Below are 13,543 nucleotides of genomic sequence, written 5' to 3'. Positions count from 1 at the left end.
CAGGCAAGGCAGCGGGCGCGGTCTCCCTTTCGTCGGACCGCGGAGACGTCGAGGGAGGCGATCAGTGGCTATCGTTCACGTTAGCTTGACCTGGTGCTGTTAAACCACGGTGCCACCTAAGGAAATGCCGAGGCGGCTCCTTCCAAAGGCCAGTCCGTGTCAAAAGCTTCCTCTACTTAGTCGGAACACGCGCTTTGTTGGGAAGCGTCGTGGACGGGCGGGGGAGAGAAACCGGAAATAAACGTCCAAGCAAGAAGCTGGACGCCGCTGCTGGTTGAAGGGGAATTGCCCCCCCTCCCCTCCCAAGCTCGATCCAGTGCGCGCGCCAGAGAGTGACAGGGCAATTTTAAATATGTAGGTTTGGTCTAATCTTAAGCAAGTAGAATTTAGATTCCCTCCCCCTCCCCCGCGTATGGCTGGGAGGTTTGGCTTGTTGTGTGCTTTATCTCTGTTTTTTTGAGGCGGATGAGATGGATTCCGAGGGTTGCGAGAGTTCCCAGCTGGCGAGGGCTCTCTACCTTGCATGCAACTTAAAAGGCTGATCTCCTCTGCAGGAAATGAATGAGCTGATAACATCTGACACCAGCGACCAGTTCCTTGACCCCAACCTTAATTCCGCTAATACTGGAGGCCTCCAAATTTTAGAAGTCCACTGGGCATAGCGCACACCGTAGTTTTGAAAACCAACTGTTCTTGTGTAGTGCCGCCTGCCTGTTCCCATGAACGTCGTAATTGCGTCTAACTTGTCCCACAGTTGACATTTTCCGAGCTTTTAAGAATGCAACACAGTCTGAACAGCAACACAGATCTTGCTGGGGGGAAAAAAACTGAATTTCTCTATCAAATTACAATTCTTTAGTATCTTTGATACCTGTGTGGAATATTTTATTAGCACATCCTAAGGATACAGGAATGTAGGATGGTTAGTTCTTCATGGCTGATCTACCTTTTGAACTGGAGGCATTGTATTTTCAGTCTAAACGCATACAGACATCGATATGACAATCCTATACATAGGTATTGTTCTATTCATTTATTTCCCTGTCACTGTGTTTAGCATTTTGAGGTGGGGGGGGACATCATGGAAGGCACAGCCTTCTACACAGCTCATAGAATATAACATGTGCTGGAATATTTTGCCTTCATGTACATCTAAAAAATTTTGGAAAATGAGGCACTCACTGGAGAGTACGTATCTTGGGTGCTTGGGGAATTCTTAGATCAACAGATATTCACCATGCCACAAGGTTGAGTGCATTGGTCTCTTACAGCAAAAAGCAGGGTGCATATATTCTGGTGGTCTTGGGTCCCCTTCACCAGTGGCATACAATCATTGTAGACACTTATAGTCTAGCCTAACATGATAATAATTGCGTGCCATGGTGTCAGTTTGATTTTTGGCCACCCTTATTGGATAATACAGTACTCAGAAGTGATTTACCATTCCCTTCTTCTGGAGGCACCCTGGGGCTTTGCAGCTTGTCTAAGGCCATACAAGTTGGCTGATGCACAGTGGGAAATTGAACTCCCAACCTCTGGCTCTACAGCCAGACACTTAACTCACTGAGCTATCCAGCCACCTCCTGACTAACCAAACCCTGCAAAATTTGCTCATCTCTAGTGCTCTAGTTGGGCACTTTGATGTACAGATTCCACTAGCAAGTGGAAGTGTGGATGTTTTTCCTTTCAACTTCACCATGCTGCATCTGCCATAAGATGTATGTGTCAAATTTTCTGGCTCCATTGTTTTTAACAGGTATAAAAATCTAATCATCTTTTTTACTCTCCCACACACCGTTTTCTCCTGTTTTCCAGCACTTCAAGACCCTTCCTTTAAATCACTTTATCTTTTTGGTTATGGATGTGTCCCTCTGTATAGTGATATGGCAAAAATATAACTCAGCTCAGAACTGTATAGCCCTCTTTATACTTATTTTGGAGGTTAGAACTACCAAAACTGACTGGACTTTACAGTAAATGTGAATAGAGACCAGACGGCATGCCCTATTAGCGTTGTATTAAACGCTGTGACTGAAGAGGATCCCCCACGTGACTGAATGGGTGGGTGAGGGGGATCGCGCGTGCCCTTTGGTGGGCAGGGGCATCCACCGAAAAGGAAGAAGGCTGGCCGGGAGGCGGGGCGATAGGAAACGCAGGCGCGACTCGAAAGGGGAAAGCAAGACGCCTTCCAGTCCTGGAATCATTCATAGGGAAATTTAGGGTCGGAGGCGGCAAAGCCATCTCATGATTTAGGGTGGCTGCCGCCTTTAACCATCTCAATCGTATTTTGATTTTTAAAAAAAAATAAATCAAAATTTTAGTTATGTTAAGTTACCTCCCTCACGGGAGGTAAGCTAAAAGATGAGCACCTTGTTATCTTGAGGAAAATAAAATAACCCAACAGGAGAGAGACTGACAACTTTTTTTTCTCCCTGGAAAATACCGAGGGGAGAGGAGTAAATAGGCCCCTTTATGTAATGCGGAGGGCCTTTCCCCCTGTTTGTTCAGACTGCCTGTCGCCAGTTCTAAAACAGCAGCGGCCAACCTTGCAATTTCCTAAAAGGGTATTGAGGGGAAATCAGCCGACGGGTGAGCGCGAAGGGTTAGGGTTCGAGGAAGAGAAAATACAACTAGGAAACCTGTCAAGCCGCAGGCGGCCAGCCTTCAGTTTGCTCTGATAGAAGAAAGAAATAGGAGATAGCTGGCTGCCGTTGGCTGACAGGGCAGTCCTGGACGTACCTATTCCGGCGTAAAGTCCCACTGAATTCAGTAACACTGGATCTACGAGTGCCGCCTAAGGAGCAAAGTTCCGACTTGCTATCGCCATGTACATCGCCCGGAATGAATACATAAATACAATAACGGCTTTCGGAGGGCAATCTCGAACGCACTTTTCTCGAGTGGAAATTCAGAGTAAACAAATGGGACTTATAAGCAAAATGCTTAAACCAGGACAACATAGGGCATAGAGCGGGGGATAGAAGAGTCCTTGAATATTTAAAATATTACGTGTTTCCCTAAAAGAAAACACGCGCGGAATATCAGTCCTCTTACTTTGGATGCAATCATATAACTTTCGGGAATAAGTCGACTTATTTCTGAGTGAATATGCCTAAGGTTTCTTGGAGCGGGTGTACTTTAGATTGTAGCGACGCGGTCCGCCCTTCTTTCTAAGCAGCCCTTTGAAAGTGGATTAATTTGGAACTACATCGGGGCGTATTTTAAAAATAATAATGGGGTGGGGAGTGAGGCAGAGTGTCTTACCGAGCAAGGTATGTCTTTGTTGTTGTTTAGTCGTTAAGTCGTGTCCGACTCTTCGTGACCCCATGGACCAGAGCACGCCAGCCCCTCCTGTCTTCCACTGCCTCCCGGAGGTATGTCTACTCAGAAGTAATTCCACTGAGTTCTGCGGGGGGGGGGGAAGAGAGACATACGTGGGTATACTATAATAATACTACAGGGCAGAAGACTTAATATAGTTGAGCTTCCACGCGCGTGCGCCCGGGAGTTTAAACTGCATTTTGCCGGGCCAGTTTGTGCCTTTTCCTTTTGCTTTCCTCCTCCCGCACACGTTCTTCTTCCCTATCTACTCCCACCCGCTCTTGCTTCCTCTTCCCTGACAAATACTGTTTTTCCCTCTCTTCCACCGTCCTCCCGCCTCCTGGAGAACAATCGTTGCTGAGCGAGGTTCACTGTAATGCTAGGCTTGCCAACTGCTCTCTTATTTAGGAAGTAATTAATCACATCCCCTCCCCGTTACGAGATGGCTGGGGAAACCCGTGAGGCGCAATCCCTGCTCTCACCCCCCCCCGCGCACACGCACGCGCACACACACACACACACGCCTGAATCCTTTGAAACAATGGACCGCCTTCCCTTCGGAACCGAACTAAGGTGCCACGGTGTTTCTGGGAGGCGTTTCGTAACTGAAAAGAAATGAACGCTTCCCCCCCACCCACTCCCCCGATAGCTTGCATCGTAGATCAAGGCACCATGCTTGCGTATCACACGTTTAATAACAGTATTTATCTGCAGCGCACATGACTGATAGGTTAACATTTGTTTAACTTTACGGAAGTTTCTGATTGCTAAGAAGAAGTGGACTTTTTAAGTTCACGTGGTCCGTACCGTTGCAGTGGGCTCAAAATGAGCTTGATATTAACGGGAACACTCTGGGTGATATACGCCCCACCCAAACATTACCAATATGTACCTTTTTTTTAAAATTGGCTGTGCATCGCCTACCTTGATTGGATAAGGCACTACTAGAATTTACATTTATCGCTCCTGGCCCCTCTTATCACGTTTTGATTTTAATGACACTTCTGTGCAGCTCTGCTATTCTGTGCATGCTTGCGCGGGAGGGGACTCCGTTAAATTCAGTTGGGTATGTTTCTTAACTGTAAACTTCTGACAGCCGGATCTGATGTAAGTTAGCGTTTGCTCCGTGGAGTTTACTCCCATATAAGTGTGCATAGGAAAGACTGAGACTCTCCCCTCCCCTCCCCCAATTCGCGGGTTTCAAAACTATATGGATAGCATTCAGATGCTAGGACCCTAAGCATAATCTTCAAGGAAGTCCTAACTAAATGCAAGAAACGATTGCAAGTGTGTTTAGGATCGCCTTTCCCTTGAACCGGTTTCAGTTTAGGTACTCTTGTTTACTAGTTTGCGCATGAGCCGCAGAGATGAGGCTTTTCAGTGCCTTTGCGGGATGCCGCTGTCTCCACGAGCTACACCGGCGTCACATTCAGCCATTGCTGGGTCCATAGCGCGGGGGCCACGGAAATCATCGGCTGTGTAGACAAAGCTATTAATGCATGTGCGAATGTTCCTTCCTGGGTTCCGACAAAGGTTCCCTCCCATCCTTCCAGGCGCCCTCCGGATCTACGTAGAGAAACGTGCCAGCTCGCGGCGAGGCGAGCGTGTTTTGAAATTTCGTTGTTCATTCATAAATTATTCCGGCGTGTCAAACCAGCTTGAAATGCCGATTGGTTACTCCTTACTCTTGCCAAACCCCATCCGAGGACCCGAGGTGAAATTAGTCGCAAGAAGGCATGTAATTGACCGAGTCACGTGTGTGCAGGGGCCCAGAAACCGAGCCGGGGCAGAAGAGGTGGAGGGGGGGCGAAGAGGGGGGGAAGGAGGAGGAGGACTCAGATGAGGGAAAGCCCATTAGACTATGCGAGCGAAACGGGATCGTTCAAAATCAAGATGTTAAGCCGATTCAAACGATTGCTCCTCGCCCGCAAGGGGGGACTTTTCGTCTTGGGGAAAAGAGGGCGTGTAGGGCAACATGGCCGAAAGCCCCCCCCCCCATTGCTTTTCTTGGGCTGCCATTTAAAAAAAAAGGCACTTTCCTTTCCCCCTCCCTTTTTTTTCTAATTTTAAGGGGGGGGGAATTAATACAAGTTGGTCGTTCCGGCGGAGAGTTGCGTGGGGAAAGTGTGTGTTGGGGGACAACACATTACCGCGGGCGAAAACTCCCCAAGTGCTCCGCACCGCCCACTCCGATTCACCCAACTTGAAAAGCTTTCCGAGGGGGGCTTTTGTTCGGATTGTTCCCGTGCGATTGAGCAAGCAGTTGTGGAAGGGCGGGGGTGGCGGGCGAGTGAGCAAACTTTGAGTACACCTGCCCCCCTTTTTTCTACTCGCCTCTCTCTCGGAGCGGTTCCTGCGCAGAGGAAAGGGAGGTGGGATTGGCTGGAGGAAGAAGAGAGGATGAGCGCAGTTTGAAAATAATACGCGGCTCTTGCCGCGGCTGCTTTATGGGCCGTTCCAAGTGGTTGCGCAATCGCCTTTCCTCCCTCCCTCCCTCCCTCTCTCTCTCTCTCTCTCTCCCGGCTCGGTCGCCCCCTCCTCCCTCTTCCTCCCTCCCTCTCCTGGCCGGCCAAGACTCATTCGCCTGCGAATTCCTCTAGGGAGGGATGGGATCGGTGCTCAACCAGCAGTACCCAAGTAAAGTATCGCTTTCTGGGGTGGTTTATGTGGCTGAAAGATGGAGTTAAAGGGCAGAATCACACGTATGTACAGCACAACGTGGGCTGAGCTGCAATATGTGTGTGGTGTGTGGAGAGAGAGGCAAAAAAAAAAAAGCAGGCTGAGTGAGTCACAGCAGATGCTGCCTTTCCCTCGACGGTGCCCTTAAGCGTTGCTTTTGAAAGAAAGAAAAAATGCCATTGTGTTTCCTCCCTACACGCTGTTGGTGTGTTTAATGTTTTCGAGCGTAGGAAAGGGGGGGGGGGAAGAGGTTGATTTCGTAATATTTGTACGTGCGTGCATGTGTTTTCTGTTCTCTGTAGCAATCGTTCTTGTACAACCGCCAAAGGGGATGTTACTAAAATGTAATTCTCTTCCTTTGTGTGTGTGTATGTCCGTGTGTATGTACGTCCGTTCTTTTTCTTCTTCTTCTCCGCCATCCCACTCGGAATCAGCGGGGGCGCGTAAAGGTGGAGATGAGCCCGGGAAATTGCCGGAACAAGAAGAAGAAGAGGAGGAGGAGGAGGAGGAAGAGGAGGAATCCCAGGTTTTGCATGGAACAGGCCATTGCAAGTGGTTTAATGTGCGAATGGGGTTCGGATTTATTTCCATGATCAACCGCGAGGGAAGCCCCTTGGAGTCTCCGGTTGATGTCTTTGTACACCAAGTAAGCACGTTTTTTGTTGTTTTAGTCCCCGGTCTCACCCCTGTTCCCTGAACTCCCCCTTTCCCAGTTCTGTTTAGCGCCCTGGGGCTCCGTGTTACCTAAGGAAACCTCGCATCTCCATACTTCCCGTAGGTCCTTGTGCTGCCTGCTGTGTTCAAAACAAAACAAAACAAAAAAAACCCCCAAACAAACAGCTTCATAGAGGGATTGCGTTTGCCACTCTGTATCAGAGGGCTGACTGGCCGTACTGGGGGTGGGGGGGAAACCACCGTGTCTTCTTAGCAGGTTTATACTAGGCACACTTCCTTTTGTTTCTGTGCTCTTTTAATACATGGCATAGGATTTCATTATCTTTCATTGTTCACTTGTTCATCATCCGGTAGATTCTATACAGAAGTGATAGTGGGGGGGGGGAACAAGGCACTTGAGAGCTGTTTAATTCCCTGCATTCTTAACCGAGAATAAGGCCTGTTAAACACAACACAGTATTATGCTGAGAACTTTCTTTGCTTTGAAAATTATTAATGTGCTTGTTAAAAAGAACACTTCAGTGAGATGCGTACTGTAGCTGGGTTTTTTTTAAAGTGGCCATTTAAAACCACGAAGTATTAAGATTGTAATTATTTTGCCTCACTGTCGTTGGGAAATGAGAATAGCATGTATAGTGCAGCATAGTACTTCAAAGTATCATTTGCAGTTTCTGTCCTTTCCCCTGGAAACTATTCTGAAGAGAACAAGGCCACTCTTTGCTTAAGAGAAGCACAGCAGCACGAGGTGGCCATTGTCATGCATACATATGTATGCAAATATGTGCGTGTTTGTATGCATAGTGTGTGTATCAAACTTAAGACTGTGAGTACTTAAAACCACAAATTAACTCTAAAATGTTATTGTGGTTAGTGGAAAACTGGCAAATCATGTTGAACTGATACACACAAACATAGATTTGATAAGCTTTTGAGCTTTCTCTTGTATACCTAAAGTCTAAACAACAGAAATTAGCATTTGAATTGTACTGAATTTTTTGCAACATATATTCTGTGTGCTCAGAAGGGAGAATTTATTGAGTTCTTAACATAGATTAACATAGCTCTAATTCATATTAGTTACATTCTCCACTGATATTGGAAATCTTTAATTTTTCATGTATGATTTTAAGATTGGATCCAGTGTATCTGCAAAGTGTTTGGGCTTTGGCCACACGAGAACAGATAAAATGTAATCTTTTGTAACAATGGTGATCTCTTTCTAGTAAACTGTGATGCTTTTTATTTCTGTATTGAGTTCAGTTTTTAACCCATCTATCTTGGAAGCCTAGTTTGATAAAAAAAAATGTACTGATTGCTGTTTGAAGGGGGGAGGGTGGCATCTAGATATTGTTTTGGAATGTGTTTGTAACAAAACCAGCTTCCAGGTAACTGAAAAACAAAGGTTCATGATTTCAGTTCTGAAACAACTTACTTTTGCAATAGTTCTATTGAATTTATTGCTGTGGAATAAGTGACTTGAGAATTTCTGTATCTGACTCTCAATGGAATTTTCTTTTCTTTTTCTTGGTCTTGGGATATAATGTTATTTCATCCTCCCCATAAACTGGGTGATTCTGATATTTGACATCTGGTTTCTAATCTGGAAATATTTGTTTTATATTATTTATAATGTAACTGAAGGTACCCTTTCCTTGGAGGTGAGCCTCAGGGAGTAGTGGACCTTTACTTCTAAGTAAACATGTGTAGGAGTGTGCTGTTAAACTCTCACCTTGCTAATGCGAGCCCTTCAGAATATTGTGTGTATAGATTGTGTGAAAATCTAAATATTTTTAATAACGAAAATTAAATTGTTTTTATTTAAAATTCAGCCTTTTCTTTTAAGGCTCATTGGACATATTACTTTTATCTCAAAACATCCTTTCACAAATTCAATAAAAGAAATATCAGTTAAATGAATTCAGCAGTTGTGGAGATGAGATATGTACCTGCACATACATGCATCCTGAACAGTTATGATTTCCCTAAATAAATGACTAATAGTAGATCAGATATTGCAGATGGAATTTTGAATCACTTTAATCAAAATCCTCTTCACTGAAGGGAGTTTTCACACATACAGCACTCCAGGTCAGGAAATGAATCCTCAAGTGATGTAGGTGTACAGGTGAACTACTCTGATAGCTTGATGCCTAAGCAGTTCAGTGGTAACAGGTTTATAAACCCAGATATCTCAGATTCAAGTTCCGTTTTCTGTCCAGTAAACAAAGTTAGCCACAAACAAGGCAGCTGAAGTATGCCAAAGATAAAGTAAGTGTGAAATGATTATGGTATTCCCTAGGTGAGAGCAAGTAATTTGAAAGGTCTGTGCAAGAGAGAAAACTGAAATGTCAGCTTATTTAGTAATCTATATATTTATATTTTAATCTCAGTGGATTTTATCTAATACTGTTCTCCCACCAGCATGAAATTATCTCTTCAGTATCTGGAAAGCCTCTTGTTTTTTTAAAAAAATTCATTGTGACAAAGAGCTGTTTTTTTTAAAAAAAATAAGAAATGAATTGTGGGTCTTTTGTTCTTTATACATCGAGTTGTAATGATTCTTTTGAATAATGACACCCCATGTGAACTTTCTGCAGTTCTGCAAATGAGTTGTGTGCAACTGTGAATATAGGATTGTTAGCCACTTAAAGATTTTGACTTCATCTGGTTCTGACTGACTTGTTAATTAGGGCTAAAAGAGATGGTTTCTTCTTTAGTATTGATGTTGAAGCAATTGATTGATGCCTTCTTCAGACAGGTATGCTGAGCATCTATTTAGCTCCTCCCCCTCTCACACACACTACATGTTGGCTAACATTGCTCAGACTTAAGAAGAATATTTCTGCCGTAATCATGCCAAGAACCAAAGAGATGAATTCACTGAATCGAGATATGAATTTATTTCCCAATTCTGAACATGTTTGCACAGAAACTAATTGACCTGGGTTAAATTTTGGAATGCATCAGATATTTTATACAGGTGGTGTGAGATAGAAAGCACAAGTAAATTTTCGTCTTACTTTCCTTACAAGGTAATGTTTGAAGAGGAATTCATGTGTACAAACTATTTCCGTACCTGCTCTTTTTATATTTTCCTCACAAATATTCTTTTGAAATTGTAAGTTACAAGTGAGGCAGACATGAAATACTATTTATTTAACCCATCTCCCTTCATCCTTTCACTTAAAAAAGAACTGTACAATGATAAATCGCATCCAACCAAGTAAATGTTAGGAAAATGTGAAGGCAAACTGATTTAGAGTCAGTTTATATAGAAGTTCTACTTCCATATTTCTGCAGAAAATCCTAATATAATTCCCTGCTCTGAATTTCACTTATTGGTGTTTTTAGCACAGATTAAAAATCTTAGGAGTTCTCATTATTCCTAATTTTTTTTTGCCCATATCAAGAGAATAGCTATTCAAGATACTGTATTCTGTATCAAAACTGACCTGATACACACATAACAATAAACCATAACTAGGACTTACCCTCAGCTTGTATGTCACCATCTTCCTTCCCATAAAGAGAGAGTTTCTATTATAATAACAGAGATTATGTTTACTGTGGTGCAAATATGGAGGTTTTTGTACCATGTAGATTTCTGCCGTGAATTCCAGGGTTGTGCAGTCTGTAACGGGAGCATCATGTGGGCTACATGCATCTATTGTGGGTTTGAGACCTCTCCCCAAACACCCACTACTCAAGCTGTGGAATGCAGTTAGTCTCCCAAGTTGGGAACATGAGAAGTGGATAACTTATTTAGCACTTCTAGGAAGCTTTTCAGAGTGATAATGTCCATAAAAATAAGGCATTGTGGAAAATAGAGGCAACTATGCTGATCACTAAACAAAGGCCAGAATCCTGCTCATTGTGAGTGAAGTGTGTCTGTAGAGCTCCCATGATCTTTGGCTTGCCATAATCTGAGACTTGCACTTGGCAGTATTGGATTGTTGTTTAGTCGTTAAGTTGTGTCCGACTCTTCGTGACCCCATGGACCAGAGCACGCCAGGCTCTACTGTCTTCCACTGCCTCCCGGAGCTGGGTCAAATTCATTCTGGTAGCTTCGATGACACTGTCCAACCATCTCATCCTCTGTCTTCCCCTTCTCCTCTTGCCTTCACACCTTCCCAACATCAAGGTCTTTTCCAAGGAGTCTTCTCTTCTCATGAGATGGCCAAGTATTGGAGCCTCAGCTTCAGGATCTGTCCTTCCAGTGAGCACTCAGGCTTGATTTCCTTTAGAATGGATAGGTTTGTTCTCCTTGCAGTCCAGGGGACTCTCAAGAGTATTGGATAGATTGGCTAATATTGAATACATTTAAATGCAATGGTTCTATAGCAGTCTTGCACTGATACAAAGATAAATTTTGCTGAATAGAGATAGGTAGTGTTAGCAATGCTATCATAACTGCATATTCTTCAGAAAAGCCCTCCTATACTTACCTGGCAGGGGAGATACCATGATCAGAAAAGCCCTCCTGCATGGGTAGTGAGTCATTGTAGGTATGATATAAGGCAACAGGATTCTTGTCAAAGTTTAGTATCCTCCCTTTATTGTTCCTAACCTTGGGTAACCCAGGTGTTCTTGAATTGCAACTTCTTGAAACCCTGGCCAGCACAGCTGGTGGTGAAGACTTCTGGGGAATCGCAGTCCAAGAACACCTGGGTTACGCAGGACTGGGAACCACTGCTTCATTAGATCAAGTTAGATTGTTCTCTACATTGTTTTTGTTAAAAGACAAGTTAAGGTTTATTTTCTATTGCATTATCAATGTTGTACCATTGTGGTAGGTAGAAAATTGTAGGAGTTTCCCACAGTGGCGTATGAGCTGGTGCTTCATAGGGAAAGAATAAAAAAATGTATTTGTTTCTTTACTTTATCAGATAGGCAACCATTTTTAATGACTTGGCTGCTCTGAAATTCTGGCACTGGGTAGCCCAGTTTATCATTTACTTGAATCAAGAATTGCTGTTTTAAAATGTTAGCTTAATTACCTCATAGCAACGTGAAGTTACCTTGTGTGTTGTGTAAGTAGCTTTCTGCATCCTCTAAACAGAGGGACAATTCCTTGGTGAATTTTGCTGTTGCACTGAGGTATGGATTAGATCTTTGAAACAAAACTGGTAGTTACAGGATGACGATGTTACTGTTTATACTATCTAAACTTCTGTTGTATCATATGGTCCTAGGTAGAGCATTCTGCAGATTAGTCCTGCTCCCTGACCTCACACAGAGAGAATTCTGCTCTTAAGGGATAGGCACAGAGTTTCCATCCAGAAGGTTTTAGATGTAATTCCCAGCCTCTCCAGGTAAGGCTAAGGAAGAAATACCAGTGAGCTACTGCTGATCAGTCTTGACAATACCAGATGAGACGGACCAAAGTGATAATGTGGAAAAGAGCCATTCTCCCAGTTCTTTATTTTTAAATGACCACTACCCCTCCATCACCTTCACGTCTGGCCCTCTGCAACATTGAAATACGACACTACAGTGGTGTCGCGCTTTACGATCCCTCCTTTTAATGACGAAACTGCATTACGACGAACTTTTTGCAATCGCTTTTTGATGTTTCCTATGGGGGAATTTCGCTTTGCGATGATCGGTTCCCTGCTTCGGGAACCGATTCTTCACAAAAAGATGATTTTTCAGACAGCTGATCAGCGGTTTCAAAATGGCCGTCCGCTGTTTTCTGGGACGGATTCCTCGCTGCACAGGCAGCGAAAATGGCCGCCCTATGGAGGATCTTCACCGGACGGCGAGTTTCCAGCCTATCGGAATGCATTAAACGGATTTTAATGCGTTTCTATGGGCTTTTTAATTTTGCTTTACGACATTCTCGTTCTACAGCGATTTCGCTGGAACAAATTAACGCCGTAATGTGAGGGACCACTATATAGGGAGGGCGAATGGAGGCATCCTAGGAATATGGCAGCAGGTGTGAAGGAAAGACTGTTGATCCAGAGCAGTTCATTCCACAATTGGAAGCCCAAATGTCATTAGACTGAAACTTCTGGAATTATTAGCAAGTACAACCAAGTGGTCATCACTTCTAGGAGTAGCACTCCATGAAGCATTTGGGGCTCCAAGTTTGGAATACCCTGCTCCAATGGTTCTAGGAATCTAGAGTTCAATATACAAACTCATTTGAATATTTTTACTTACTGGGATTAAAGCGCCACTGAAATGAACTATTAAATTGCTCAGGATTATAAATTAAAGCAAAGAAAAAAAGGGGAGGGGAGGAGATTTACTTTTCTTTCTTTAATTTGGCTTTTTAATATTGAATTTTGTTTTGATTATGCATAAAATGCTTATGTGGAATGTTAATGTTACAAAAACTAAGGATGTTTAAAGAGGTATTTGTGGTCTCTTAATCAAACCCACAATTTTTAGTAATATTTATGCTCTATCAGTTCACCTTCTGTTTCTTTTGGTCTGTAAACTAATATATTGTGTTATTAGCATTTACTGTAATCTGAATGAAGATGTTTCTTTCTGAGGTCAACAATGCTTTTTCCTTATGTATGACAGCGTTGTCACAGGGTGTTGAATGGAACAGGTGGGTGTTGAGGGTAATGCATCCAAAATGCATTGTGCTGCTTGATAGGTACTGTATATAGTAATGGATATGAACCTTTTTATTGTGCTTGTGATAAATTTGCATTTAAGTGCAAGGAATTATCCCACTGAATTTTAAACAAGCTTTAATCTTGGAAGCTTTAAATTCCAGTGTGTATAACATTTGGAGGTAACCACTGTGTTGTAGTGAATAGAATAACAGATTAGGACTCAGGAGACCTGGGTTCAAATTCACCCTTGGATATGGAAGCTCACTGGGTGGAGTTGTAAATAGTAAAATTTATTT

General features: G+C 43.4%; 1 protein-coding gene across 6 annotated transcripts in view; it reads left to right on the top strand.

Moving 5' to 3' along the window:
• LIN28B (lin-28 RNA binding posttranscriptional regulator B) overlaps positions 1-13,543 on the top strand; it is a 125,214-nt gene that overhangs the window by 15,132 nt on the left and 96,539 nt on the right. For 3 of the 6 annotated variants that reach the window (XM_078385392.1, XM_020780369.3, XM_072998343.2), the window contains exon 3: positions 6,435-6,646. In XM_078385392.1, coding sequence (XP_078241518.1) covers positions 6,435-6,646 — 212 coding nt within the window. Of the gene's footprint in view, positions 1-5,767; positions 6,105-6,434; positions 6,647-13,543 lie in introns of those variants that run through there. The other 3 variants (XM_078385391.1, XM_020780445.3, XM_020780524.3) reach the window with 3 other exon arrangements.

Source organism: Pogona vitticeps, chromosome 1 (genome assembly GCF_051106095.1).
Source record: "Pogona vitticeps strain Pit_001003342236 chromosome 1, PviZW2.1, whole genome shotgun sequence".
Taxonomy (NCBI): domain Eukaryota; kingdom Metazoa; phylum Chordata; class Lepidosauria; order Squamata; family Agamidae; genus Pogona; species Pogona vitticeps.
Note: the sequence above shows the minus strand (reverse complement) of the source record. Positions and strands in the feature narration are given on the sequence as shown.